Source organism: Phyllobates terribilis, unplaced genomic scaffold (assembly GCF_046119375.1).
Source record: "Phyllobates terribilis strain yellow unplaced genomic scaffold, ASM4611937v1 Scaffold_1__5_contigs__length_1240528914, whole genome shotgun sequence".
Lineage (NCBI taxonomy): Eukaryota > Metazoa > Chordata > Amphibia > Anura > Dendrobatidae > Phyllobates > Phyllobates terribilis.
Genome location: NW_027362761.1, coordinates 1,090,947,827 through 1,090,962,919, shown reverse-complemented (window position 1 = coordinate 1,090,962,919; position 15,093 = coordinate 1,090,947,827). Strand labels below are relative to the sequence as shown.

Sequence of the window (15,093 nt, the reverse complement as noted above, 5' to 3'; positions counted from 1 at the left end):
ATTCTCAGGAAGAAATATGCTTTCTGTATATACTATGCTAACTCAATATTATGCCCCTAAATCAAGGAGCGGGGCTGTGGCCTGGAGGAGAGGACTTCTACATAACTAGCCGATATAAATGAACATTGCAGGGTGGTCATGTGCATGTAACAGGTTTATGCAGAAAATCCAGGACATGTATGTTCCTCACAAGCAGAAAAGGTCATTCTTGGAAAGGTCTTGACCCGCTATAGTAAGGAGTCACATAGTAACAAAATGATGTGTGTGATGCTAGTCACTACTCACGGACAAGCCATGAGGCTGGGTAGTCAAGAGGTCCGAGGTCAAAAGCCAAGAGGGTTCGTCATAGACAGAGAGGTGAAACAAAGGCACATAGTCAGGAAACAGTCCGAGGTCAGAATTCCAAGATGGTAGCAGATCACGACAAAAGGGCTAGGCAAACTGATGGTCAAGACAAATCCAAGGTCCACCAGCAAAGATCAGAATACCAGACTAGGAGAACAGAGCAAAAACACACCACTTGAGCAAAGCTACAATGACCTAATATTGCCAGCTACTTAAATAGCCTAGCAATTATCCAGAAAAGAGAACACGTGGAGGAAACGCAAACACTACACTGACAGCCCGACGCGCCCCTGCCATCCATAGGGTGGCTGAGCTGTCACTCGCAGCGTCCCTAGGACACAGCAAGTGGCTGGCAGGATCGTGACCATATGTTTCTATAGTGGGAGATACAGTCTTTACCAGACACCATCACTATCAAGGTGAAATCAGAGGAAGGACTGCCGGATAGATAGGGGGCTGATGTGATCTAGATAGACACTTACTACATAGAAATAAAGACAGTATATACAGTACAGACCAAAAGTTTGGACACACCTTCTCATTTAAAGATTTTTCTGCATTTTCATGACTATGAAAATTGTACATTCACACTGAAGGCATCAAAACTATGAATTAACACATGTGGAATTATATACTTAACAAAAAAGTGTGAAACAACTGAAAATATGTCTTATACTCTAGGTTCTTCAAAGTAGCCACCTTTTGCTTTGATGACTGTTTTGCACACTCTTGGCATTCTCTTGATGAGCTTCAAGAGGTAGTCACCGGAAATGGTCTTCCAACAATCTTGAAGGAGTTCCCAGAGATGCTTAGCACTTGTTGGCCCTTTTGCCTTCACTCTGCGGTCCAGCTCACCCCAAACCATCTCGATTGGGTTCAGGTCTGGTGACTGTGGAGGCCAGGTCATCTGGCGTAGCACCCCATCACTCTCCTTCTTGGTCAAATAACCCTTACACAGCCTGGAGGTGTGTTTGGGGTCATTGTCCTGTTGAAAAATAAATGATGGTCCAACTAAACGCAAACCGGATAGAATAGCATGCCGCTGCAAGATGCTGTGGTAGCCATGCTGGTTCAGTATGCCTTCAATTTTGAATAAATCCCCAACAGTGTCACCAGCAAACCCCCCCCCCACACCATCACACCTCCTCCTCCATGCTTCACGGTGGGAACCAGGCATGTAGAGTCCATCCGCTCACCTTTTCTGCATCGCACAAAGACACGGTGGTTGGAACCAAAGATCTCAAATTTGGACTCATCAGACCAAAGCACAGATTTCCACTGGTCTAATGTCCATTCCTTGTGTTGTTTAGCCCAAAACAATTCTCTTCTGCTTGTTGCCTGTCCTTAGCAGTGGTTTCCTAGCAGCTATTTTACCATGAAGGCCTGCTGCACAAAGTCTCCTCTTAACAGTTGTTGTAGAGATGTGTCTGCTGCTAGAACTCTGTGTGGCATTGACCTGGTCTCTAATCTGAGCTGCTGTTAATCTGCGATTTCTGAGGCTGGTGACTCGGATAAACTTATCCTCAGAAGCAGAGGTGACTCTTGGTCTTCCTTTCCTGGGGCAGTCCTCATGTGAGCCAGTTTCTTTGTAGCGCTTGATGGTTTTTGCAACTGCACTTGGGGACACTTTCAAAGTTTTCCCAATTTTTCGCACTGACTGACCTTCATTTCTTAATGTAATGATGGCCACTCGTTTTTCTTTAATTAGCGTTTTTTTTCTTGCCATAATACAAATTCTAACAGTCTATTCAGTAGGACTATCAGCTGTGTATCCACCAGACTTCTGCACAACACAACTGATGGTCCCAACCCCATTTATAAGGCAAGAAATCCCACTTATTAAACCTGACAGGGCACACCTGTGAAGTGAAAAGCATTTCGGGTGACTACCTCTTGAAGCTCATCAAGAGAATGCCAAGAGTGTGCAAAGCAGTCATCAAAACAAAAGGTGGCTACTTTGAAGAGCCTAGAATATAAGACATATTTTCAGTTGTTTCACACTTTTTTGTTAAGTATATAATTCCACATGTGGTAATTCATAGTTTTGATGCCTTCAGTGTGAATGTACAATTTTCATAGTCATGAAAATACAGAAAAATCTTTAAATGAGAAGGTGTGTCCAAACTTTTGGTCTGTACTGTAGATATTACACAGATCGATGGATAAATAAAAGGCAGTAGATAGATAGTAAACAGAAACAGACAGGATACCGTATATCAATAGATAAGATAGTAGACATTATATAGATGGGATAGAAAAGAGACAGATATGATACAGTATATAGATAGTAGATATTATATAGATAGGATACAAAAGATAGACAGACCGTATATACACCGCATTCCAAATTATGATGCAAATTGGATTTAAATGAAGGTGTGAAAATGACGTCAGTATATAGAGTTTCTGACTGACCACTTTCTTCCATGGTACAAAAAGAAGAACTGTGCCATCCATAGCAAAATCATCTTCATGCTGCAAAGAATACCTCCGAGTCATAGGCTGCTACGGGCATAAAAGGAGAGAAACTCATGGTGTTGCCACCATCCTCCCCTGACCTCAACCCTATTAAGAACTTTTGGAGTATCTTAAAGCAAAAGATCTATGAGGGTGGAAGGCTGATCACATAAAATCAGCAGCTCTGCAGGTGATTCTGACATCCTGCAAAGAAATTCAAGCACAAACTATCCAAAAACCAGTCCAATGGTTCCAAGAATTAAGAATGTGATATCAAATAAGGGGTCTTGTTTGGAAACTCTGTTGTGCATAATAATTTGGAACAGTGCACTTTCAGTTTTTTAGTTTTGAAAAAAATCCTGTTATTGGGAGGTTTGTCCAATAAAATGTGATTTATCCTCTAACGGTTGATGATTTGAACATTGTACTGACTCATTTCCATCGATCATTTAGGAAATCAGAAAAAACAGCATTTGCATAATAATGTGGAACACTGTGCAGATAGTAGACGGTATATAGATTGCAGACAGTATATAGATTGTACACAGTATACAAATTGTAGATAGATATATATATATATATATATATATATATATATATATATATATATATATATATCATACAGTATGTAGATAGAATATACCTAGTATACAGATAGATAGTATATAGATAGTAGATTGTATACAGTATATAGACAGATAAACCTACTGATTCTATAATGACAGAATCCGGGGTCCTTCCTGTAAACACAAATCGCAGTTGCTTTGCGGCTCTTACTAGAGCTCCTTCATCTACAAGATAAAATACATCATCAAATATTTATTGAATCAGTTTCATAGATGCTAAGGAAGACATGAATCATTATATACAGCATAAAGGGGGACATAAATCATCATACATAAAGGGGGACATAATTCATCATATATAGAGTTGTTTCCTGTACCTCCTTAGAAATGATTAGATGCCGCTGCTCTAAATGATACTTTCCTCTATTGCACCCAGTCACAACCACAGACTGCACACAAGACTGACTGATGGTTTTTGCAGTCTGTCTATCTTCCCCTATGAGTGATACTCCAGGACTTCAAGGAAACGCACAGTATAAAGCATGAAGTGCAGCTTTCTGGAGCGGACATGTCGGATGTTTTATGAATAATCAATCATTTCATTTTGTTTTCTTATAGCCTGAGTGACTAAACTTCACTGAAATTCACTCCAGAGCTTTTACTGTGAACTATCAAAGAAAAAATTCCTATCTAAAAGTTCAAATACATTTTTCTATACTAGTATGCAAATGAGCACTCCCCCAGGAGGAAGAAACACTGACATTACCCAAGCCAGACACTCCCCACACTGGTGATACCTAGATTTCAATTTATTCATAAATGTCTAGGCGGAATAACAGGGCCGGTGTCAACCATCAGCCATGCCACTGGTGGGCCGCAGAAACCTTCCTTTTCTTATCGCTACAAAAGTTTCATGACGCATTTGGCTGACAAAATCTGCATACACCTGTTTCAGGATTTCTGCCCCTCAGCAGTAGCAAGCAGGGTGCTGGATAGATGCTTTAGTGCAGTCCTGGGTTAGCCACTATTACACCACTACCATTAGCTCTTCCTTTTCAGGGCTGCTCTGTTGATGGGTGTGACGGCAAATGTCATGTTGATTGACAGCCGGCTCCTTGATAATAGGTTGGAGGGAGGCGGCGGCTGTCACATAGCATGACTTTGGCAGTCACACCCCATCAACAAAGCGGAAGGGAAGAGAAGCTGCCGCTCTGTCGACATGATGTCAGTGGAAGCTGCTGAATCGCCGGCAGGAGTGGACTGTGACCGGGACAGATCGGTGCCAGGCACAACAGGCAGACTTATCAGACTACCTGCCTGTTGGTTCATAGGACTACTGTAAAAAATATATATAGTCCTGGACAACCCCTTTAAGCACATCTTTGGCACCAATGGACAAGGGTAAAGCAATCTGACCAATGAGAAGCCAGACAGATGTGGTCCCCAGGATTTGCAACAAATGCACATAACCTTGTGTATTCTAACAGAGTTGGTTTTCCTTGTATTACGGTGACTTTTACATCGCACAACATTTAGAAATGATGGATATAACAAGGCTGCAGCTTAATTTACATTGTGAAAGCCAGACTGATTGGGAAAAGGAGAGAACTGCTCGTTTAATAAGACAAAATCTATAAAGTCTGCTCCTTTTTCTTACCGGGAGAAGAAGCTTGATAAATAATCTGGTCTCCGTCACGCTCTGGAACGGCGGTATGACAGATTGCCATCATTGTGAGAAACTCGCATATGACAGGGGCAGTGGGCTGAAAAACAGATGTGACACGAAAATTAAATCAGCCGACAGTTACTCATACACTATAAACCTTATTCCCCCATCATACGGCTAACATTCATTATTAATACTGGTTAAAGGAGGGATATTGCTTTCTCGCTGCAACGACATCCATCCAACATCTCATTTCTACCTTGTTATAAAAGTCGGTCCGACAATCTGCAAATTTTGACTATTTGTTTAAAGGGTTATTTCCATGACACAGTAATGAAATATCGCTAGGATTTGCCATCACTTCATAAGAAAGAGGGGGCCACAGCACTAATTCAATACAGCTGACCCTTCAGTCATTCCCTGCACCTCCCCAGCCGGGCCTCTGCTGTGCGGGGGAACTGCAGCACCGCTTCATCCCAGGAGAACGGGCTAGGCTGCAGTTCCCAGCACAAACAGGTAGCAAGCACTTTATAGGCAGGAAAAAGCTCTAAAAGGCCATAGAAACTATAAAGGTTCGGTAAAGGCGCCAAATGTCAGTCCCTAATTGAACTCCAAAGACATACTGATAGGGAAATTAGATTGTGAGCCCCAATAGGGACAGTGATGATGTCTGTAAAGTGGAATTAATGGCGCTATAGAAGTGAGTAAAATAAACATAAGCCATGACATGTCAGTAATGACCCATTAAGGAGCACTGAAATTAGTGGCATAATTGCAATTTGAGGAGGACCTATTAGTTCTAGGGATTACCTTAATTCTCCATAAACTATTTAGGAGCATTTTTTCCCCATGACTAGGTTGTGTCATTTTAATATTCCTGATGGAAAATTATGAATAAACGAACTATAACGGTATTACCATTCAGTTATTCTATTTATCAAGTGAGTGCACTACTAGAGTTTAATACTGGCAACACTGATCGGGTAACATTGGACTGAGTTCGAACAAACCTAACTGGTGACAAACTATTCATTTATTCATACATTTCTAAAAGCAACAACAGGAATGGTGTCAGACACACCCTTAGAGGTGCAGGGGAAACATTATCCTATCACTATAAAAGTTTTGCTACACGTTTGGCTGAAAATCCGTGGTAGAGTCTGAATTCCAAATTGGGCCATATAGTGAAATATGCAGTGAAAATGATAATGAGCATGTTACATATTTGAAAGTCTGCAGTATGCTTTGTTCTTGTGCAGACATTTTCCACTACATGTAGATGTAGTTTTTAAAACCCTATTTACTTGTATTTGTATTGTAAATTGTTGCAAACCCACAGCAAGTCCTAGGTGCAAATGTGGTCTAACCCATTAGAAGCAGCTATGTCCTCCTCCTATAGATTAACCCATAAGAAGCAGCTTTGTCCTCCTCCTGTAGATTCTCTCAGAGAAGATAATCTCTATACCCAGCATGTAGTCTGGTGAAATAAAAGTAAAGTCTGCATCTCTTGTCATTTGGTAATAGAGAAATCATATGATTTACTAATGTTATCTATTTGAAAAAAAAAGGTTGTATAATTTCACCTTAGGCCACTTTTTGTGTTTCTCAGAGCCTAGATGTCATCTTTAAGTAAGTTTTTCTGTTCAGAGTCAAAAACCACAAGCAAGTGACGACAGTATGTGAATAAGCACTTATTGTCATTACAATGCAGCCTCTAAATATGAAATTCTATAAGTAATTCTTAAAGGGAATCTGTCAGCAGGTTTTTGCTAAGTAATCTGCAAACAGCATGAAGGAGAGGTTGAAACACAGATTTCTGCAAAGCCTCTCTTGCAATGACTGTTTTAGCACCAGGAGCTTATCATTGCTGCCACACAGAAGCTCGTGCCTACTGGCCCAACACGACCCCTCCTGTGATAGGCACCTCACGGTCTATGGACAGTTTTATATATGGTGGGGTTAGCTTCCTCAGCTCAGCTTCATTGATAAATCTAACAACTCTGATTGTGTCAAAATGGCTGCACCCAGTGAACTAAATGATACATTGTTGGATTCAGCTTCTCTTTGCCTACATCATGCTGCTCTCAGATGAGGTAGCAAAAACCTGCTGACATGTTAATTACTTATGGGTCATTTTTATGACTATTGATTTTATAATAAGTATATAGCATCCGCCAGCTACAGCGTTAGCAGAACCATAACTAGTTACTTTATTGATGAAATGAATCTTCTCATAACAATGTATTCCTCAGCCAATTGAGGCTGTTCCCTGATGTACTGACACTGGCACATAGGTCTATTTTATAACAATTAATTATATCCTTCCCTGACAGCACTGTACACCCGGTCCCTCTGCACCCAATTTAATTTGCACCTACACAAAGCTCCAATGTATTCATAGTTCAGACCTGCACATAGCAGCCCTAACCCCAGGACGATCTGCTGGATATGCCACAAGGACAATAGGTTACCTTACATTAGTATGTGACCACAGGTCACAAATCTTAGAAATTAAATAAATGTATTATGAACTAACTAAAGGCCAGAAACAGGAACGATGAGTTAGTAATACTAGAGATGATTAAACAGAGAAAAAAAATATTCTATCCTCTCAAAAATGCATTTACAGAACTTTAACATGTTACATACAATAAATATCAAAGACATGTGAGGCGTTAAATGTCATGTGCTGTCATGAGGCTTAGGCTGCCCAATGTCCTCATATTGCATAGAGTAATGACAGAGACCCTATTCCTGCGCCGGGTCACTTACTTGATGTCTTGCTGTAAAACATTTCTCCCATGCATCAGTAGCTCTGGGGCCGTCCTTATTATGTGCATGTACCACCGAGGTGTCATTCATGAGCAGTGGTCCCTCTCTCCCCCCAACAACTGATTAGCAAGTTCCTTCTTATGCGCAGCATAGGGTGAAATCTGGCAACCGGCACCGCGAGGGCATGTCAATTCCCACAAATGAATACCAAGAATCCGCACTGGAAGATGGCTAATAAAGTGTGATTTTATGAGGCCACTGAGTGACCCAGCGATGGACTCAGACTGTTATTAGGATTAGGTTTTTAATATAAGGGCAGCACAAGAGACAAACAGGATCTCTTTAATGCTTGTGACAGGTTCCCTTTAATGTATGCCTAGCAATGCAAATAGGTCCTGATTCATCAAAGTTTTTAAGTCCAAAAAGTGGTAAACAAAAAGCGCTAAATTGCCCCAAAATTTTCAACTTTTGGTGTTTTAACGCCAGTTTCTCCCAGCTTTACAAAAAATGTCAGAGCTATGGAGGGACAAGGGCGTGATGCCACAGCTTCTCCAAATCATGATGAGCGGTGGCGTTCCCTACGCCTGGAGTCTCAGGGAGTGGAGCGAGATTTCTGGCATGGTGCACCTCTTCATGAATCAGGAGCATCTGACTCCACCACGCCACCTCGTCAAAACAGTCAGGAAAATCGCCAGTCTTGGTGAATCATGGCCAAGGTGTTTGTCAAGCATCTAAGATTGTCTATAGAAACATAGAATGGTAGAGTTGGAAGGGAGCTCCAGGGTCATCTGGTTCTACCCCCTGCTCAAAGCAGGATTCACTAAACCATCTCAGACAGATGTCTGTCCAGCCTCTGTGATGATCCTTTTGCAGGTTCACCTACGAAAACTTTGTTACGACTTTTACTTCTGCTAGATAGTCAAGTTCGATCGTCTTCTCAGCTCTCCGCCAGGGTCTTGGCGGACACCGGCGGGGCAGAACCAAGGGCCTCACTAAGCCATCCAATAGGTAGTAGTGATGGGCGGTATGTACAAAGGGCAGGGAGGCTGTGCCATGGGCACCCGAAGCAGGAGAACAGTAAGTTAATGAACATACATTATATGGGTAAAAGTATTGGATCCCCTTTATAATCATTGAATTTAGCTATTCCACTCATTACCACACACGTATAATATCTGCCCCCTCGTCATGCCATCTGATTTTACTAATCTTAGTGAAAAAAATGGCTCGTTCTAAAGAGCTCACTGACCTATGATTGCCTAAAACTAACCTGCAACTACGTCAATATCTTAGGTTATGATTTCCTCTTCCTATTTGGAAAAAGAAAACTGAAAACTGGATGTAAAGTGGTTTTGTTTAATAAAAAATTATCGGATTAAGAGAAAAAAACAACCTACTGATACCAGTGCCGCCCTTTAATAGGATGTCACCATTGTAACAAGTGAGTTCATGATATTTCTTCCTTCCTAAATATTCCACCATCACATGGGAGTGTTATTACTGAAAAGTGCAAGCCTCTATGAACTGCAGCAACTCAGCCAAAAGACTATGTAAAATGACAGCGTGGAGTCACCAACTGATGGGGCAAATAGTGCATATAAGTCACTAACACCCTATTGACTCAATAATGGAGCAGTGGCTCAGTGGTTAGGACTGTAGTTTACAGTGCTGGGGACCTGGGTAAAAAAAACCCTCAAGGATAACATCTGCTAGGAGTTTGTATATTCTTCCCGTGTTTGTGTGGGTTTCCTCTGCATTCTCCGGTTTCCTCCTACACACACCAAAGACATACTGATAGGGGATTTAGATTGTGAGCCCCAATGGGGACAGTGCCGATAAGGCCTGTAAAAATAACTGAAATGGAATGAAAGGGTTAAATTCTGCGCTGCCGGTAGATCAAGGATGGAGGAGAAGAGCAGTATCCAGGTATGCGGTTTATTTGTCAACGTCCAAACTCCTTCATCAGGACAAACAACAGTGTCTTAATCAGCAAACAAATTGTACCCTGGGAACTTCATGGCATGGGTATCCATTGATGAGCAGAGACATTTAAGCCTTACATCTCTAAGCACAATGCCAAGTGTCAGATGGAGTGGTGTAAAGCACAATGCCATTGGATTCTAGAGCAATGATTGATGGATCACGCTTCTCTATCTGGCAGTATGATGGACCAGTTTGGGTTTGGAGAACATTATGCGCCTGACTGCATTATGCCAACTGTAAAGTTTGGCGGAGGAGACATAATGCTATGTTGATGTTTTCAGGGCTCGGCTTAGGCCCCTTAGTTCTAGTGAAGGGAAATCTTAAAGTTTCAGCATACAAGACATTTTGCCAATTGTATGCTTCCAACATTGTGCCTTTTCCTTATCTGGATAATTGTGCCACAATGCCCAAATAAATGATCATAAAGCATTTGTTATGGCCTCACATTGTGAGGTTGATTCTATCAGCCGTAGGTCAAGGTGAGCAGCATTGACTAGAGGCAATGGTGCAGAGGAGCTGGACTTACTGGATGGCACTTGGAATAGTAATAACCATTACAGCTGGATATGCAACTCAGCAGACAGAGAAGCGCAGAAGGAAGCAACAGAGCCACATGTGTGGACTGACTTGGAAGAGCAGAATAAAAGATGCGTCCGCTCCAGGATTGTTGGAATGTATTCGTTATCAGGAAACCAAGAGAGCAGAGTTTGCTAAGCAGAACCAAGATAAGCAGAATCAGAGCCAAGTCTAAGCGTAGCTTGAGTTCTGGAAAACACATGATAGAGTGCATTACTCCTCAATTCTAAGGCAGCACGTAGCTAACTAAGCTGGCCTTAAAAGTCCTGGTAAGATGACAACGAGGTGCTTGCTGGATTACCACAGTAATCCGGAGTGTATCAACACATAGGAGAAGGGAGCAATGCCTGGCGATGGAGCTGGGACAGGCAAGTAACAGTATGGTGGATGAGTTTGGTGTTGAACAACTTGAGCCCTGACTTCAACAATATCCAACAACTTTGGGGTTTACTAGAAGGTAAATCGTAAGCAAGGCTTCTTCTCCAACATCTGTGTCTGACCTCACATATTGCTCTTCTAGATGAATGTCAACAATTCCCCAAAACAGATTCCAAAACAACTATACATCAGATAAATTAAGTGTAAACCTAGCATGCTATTAAACTAATAGGTCATATCCACCTATTTCATTGCCTTATTAGAAATAGTTGGCGTTCAAAAAAACCCCAAAAATTGTAAAATGTTTCATCTTCAGCTCCTATGCACAAGCAGCTTTCTACATGGTTGCACACAACAAATGGAGTGTGTAGTCTTCCACGCTTTGTTGCCACACATCTCTTAGAGGAGAAAGTAGTATGAGATTCACAAATAGGTGTGAACACGGCATTAGAAGATTTATTCAAAATTGTTTGCAAAGCTAATTAATATTTTTATACACAATGGAATAATAATAATATAAAAACTAAAAGTTGGAAAGGTGGACAACGAAAGACTTTGTAATACGTTCACTTTTACAAAAGAGTGAACAACGGGAAAAAAAAAAAAGTACAATGGGATCACACAACACAATGGTTCTAAGATGAAAAACTTGGCACTCAAGATGACTCAATAAAGTTTGAGAATTTAATAGTAGAAATAGTAGTACAAAACAAACATTTCCCACTGCCATCCCCCTTGTTATAAGAGACCACACAATGGTTTATATAGAAGCTGGACGCTGCACCTCTCATTCATGTCCACTACCGAAATTTCTGTACACTGAGGAAGGTCTTACATGACCAAAATGTTTGTTTTGTACTACTTTTTCTACTATTAAATTCTCAAAATGTATTGAGTCATCTTGAGTGCCAAGTTTTTCGTCTTACTGCTCTGGGGTTGGACCCCGATCTGCCACAGGAGTGGGGTAACCTACCATATTTACAACACAATGGTTGGCTGTTGATAACCTAAAAATGAAGTATAAATGTATTTTACATTTCAATGCAGCCACTGTTGTGGTATCATGGTCTCATGGATCCCAAGAGTTGTTACACCTAATTACAGTAATTTATGGCCCACAGCACTTACATGATTATTTTCGAGATTTTCCAATAAGGTTGAGTCCTGAAAGCCCTCGCCATCACTGCTTGGTGGTTCATGCCTGAAATGAAAAAATACAGAAATCTGTATCACAACTCCCCAGTACAAGTAACTTACATATACAATATAATGCATAGTCCTTAGTGGTGACCACTTCTATTACACAACCCAACATGCATGCGCTCAACTAAGCATGGCTAGCACAAAAGGCGTACATGGTCTTCAGAAGAGTGCAAATAGCCTATACAAAGAGGAAGAGAAGAGGTTTTTCTAATGCCACCATTTGGAGGTAGCAATCCTAGAAGGCAATAAGATTCTTTTAATGATTTCGGATATAAAGCCAAAACAGAATCTTCTCCAAAATTAAAAGAACTCCCTTTGTGTGCAGCTATTTTGTGGTGCAAAGTAGGAGACTGGTAAATAGGAAATCGTGATGGGTCGTTCTTGATCGATCCGGCACAAACTGCGAACTTTGGAAGCTATCACCAAAAGTGAGAGTTGCTTGCAGTTCCTGAGTGGCTGACCAAGGGTTTTCGAACACATTGGACTGCAGTGATTGTACCTTTTATATGTTTTCATCTGTGTGTGGACACATATTTACTAGAGATCCATCTTCGATTTAAAGGAAAACTCTTTTTGAGGAGTGTAGACAAATGATCCAGCTCACCAAAGAGAGTCTTAATACCCATCACTTGAGTGAGAGGCCTTTGACGGAGGTCTATGGGTAGAGCACCAAGCTTGCATAGGGAGACTTATAGGACTGGTGATGCTCCCGGGGGAAAAAGTTATCCAAACAGCCTCTTCAAAGAAGAACAGGTGGCACTAGAGATCCTGAATGGAGAGAAGATAACGAGCAGTAACTTTCTCTCTAGCAGAGTCAAAGTGTTCATGTCTTGCTTAGATGGCCATTCATCTCAATGGCCACCACTTAAAGGGAATCTGTCACCCCCTGGGAGATATCAGACCGCTACTATGGCCATACAGGGTATAGAAAAGTAAATCTATACATACCTGTATGGCTCATGGTAGAGGTCTGATTGCAGAGAAAAGTAGTTTTATCTTTTTAGTTTTCAACAGGCTTGGCGTCTAGGGGACGCCAAGCAATGCCCGCCTATCTGATTATTATTCCCCTAAATCACCGCCTATCAGCCTAGTTACCATTTTCCCTCCCTCCCCCGCACGTCACAGGGCGCTGTGATGTGCGCTTTCCTTCATCACCTCCCTGCGCATGCGCAAAGCGTGGCTCTTATAGACCGCACTCTGTTTCCTCCTGGAAGGGTCTGTATGAGCGCAGTGCCGCAGTGCTCTATTGCGCAGGCGCCGGGGAGTCACTGTGACTTCCGCTCTAGTGACTCCCGGCGCATAACAAGAAGGTTTTCTGCGGCACTGTGCTCATACAAACCCGTCTGGGAGGAAACAAAGCGCGGTCTATAAGAGCTGCGCTTTAAGCATGCGCCGGGAGGTGAGGAAGGAAAGAGCATGACACAGCAAGCTTTAGATTTTTATACTTTTCCCTCCCATTGTTTTTTGCTTTAAATTATTGTTTATCATTTGCTCTTTTGTATGTAACGTATACAAAGAAACTGTCACTTGATTATTTTCTCAGGAGATATTCCACATTATGTACTTAAACTTCATGGGTGCCAATAACGACGAGCAGGACTGTATGCGTGAGAGCCTTGATAGACCAAAATAAGTTTTAATTCACACAAGCCTGTCAACAGTGGAGGATTTTACCATTCAAAATGCTATTTTTGTTATCAAAGATATGTGAACCCTGATGGAAAACTTATGGACTCCGCTTTAAATAAGTGTAAGAGAGCAAAAAAATGCCTTTTAAAAAAAAAAAAAAACAAACAAAAAAAACTTTTATTTGACATTTTGATAACAAATGCAACAAAATTTCTCTAATTTAAAATTGTACTTATTTTTTTGCTCCCCACACAGGTATTTTTTTTTTTTTTCCTTAAAGTGAACCTATCAACTGGTAATTATTTTTTCATGTATTTAACCGCATTTGACATGCTGATCAGCGGGTGACCAGGTTCTGAGACCCCCATCAATCCCTCAAAAAAAGAGATTTAAACTGCTTAGGATGCGGAGGCGCTCGGCTTCTACATTCAGGGTGCACATATGGGCTCCACGGATAGTCCACTGGTCCCTACACCGCTCTGTGCAGAGGCCCAGACTTTCCACTGAGTTTGTACGCCGCTCTGTATGAGCACTGCAATGTAGGAGCTGGGCGCTTCAGTGTCCCTTCAGAGCTGTTTTATGAATGATTGGTGGAGGTCTCAGATCCTGGACTCCACCGATCAGGAGCATGTGATCACAGAATGTCAGAGTTGGACGGACCTCCTGGGTCATTGTGTCCAACCCCCTGCTCAATGCAGGATTCACTAAACCATCTCAGACAGATGTCTGTCCAGCCTCTGTGTGAAGACTTCCATTGAAGGAGAACTCACCACCTCTCGTGGCCGCCTGTTCCACTCATTAATATGGGGTTAAATGCATGAAAAAAAATTAACAAATGGTAGGTTCACTTTAAGGGAAACATTAAAAAAAAACAAAACCTGTAGATAATTCTAAACATAAAAAGTTGATCTATATTTCTATATTAGCATTTCCAAACATATATAAAAAAGCATAAAAATCACAAAAAAAAAAGAAATAAAAATCATTTAACCAAGGCCCAATGTAGAATATAACAAATTACAATAAAAACCCCTTGATGCACAATGCAGAAGCCTCATGTCTAAGAGGACCGTTACCGAATTGGCACAAATTGGTAATTACTGTACTTTGTACATATGTCTGAGGCGATCATACATACAATAGGACAAGACCCACCCACAAGAGGGGCCGCATACACATGCAGCGGACAGGCCCACAGCTGAAAAACACAATGTGACGGAGCGTCTTTAGTCTTTGAACTGCTTAATGTAAAAATATGCAAGTTTTGCAAGGAAACGGCTACAAAAACGAGCAGCCAATCAGAATAGCGGCAATGGTAAAACCGCTTTTCCCTGCAAAATTATCGGATTTTCGAAGCACGAGTTTCCACCCGTGAGCTCAGCCACTTTGTATGAATGCAGTCGAAGAGCCACAACACCTGAAGAGCGCTCAGCCAACACCTATGTCTGGGGCCACAAATATAACTTTGTGGTGTTATATCAGAATCTCTGGGCCAAACTTGTTTTTGCCTGAGTCAGC

At 41.5% G+C, this 15,093-nt stretch overlaps 1 protein-coding gene across 5 annotated transcripts in view; it reads right to left on the bottom strand.

The window, feature by feature from the left end:
* ATP8A1 (ATPase phospholipid transporting 8A1) overlaps positions 1-15,093 on the bottom strand; it is a 250,232-nt gene that overhangs the window by 109,769 nt on the left and 125,370 nt on the right. For all 5 annotated transcript variants that reach the window (XM_073645564.1, XM_073645562.1, XM_073645563.1 and 2 more), the window contains 3 exons: positions 11,872-11,944; positions 5,026-5,131; positions 3,511-3,593 (listed from right to left, as the gene is read on the bottom strand). In XM_073645564.1, coding sequence (XP_073501665.1) covers positions 3,511-3,593; positions 5,026-5,131; positions 11,872-11,944 — 262 coding nt within the window. The remainder of the gene's footprint in view (positions 1-3,510; positions 3,594-5,025; positions 5,132-11,871; positions 11,945-15,093) is intronic.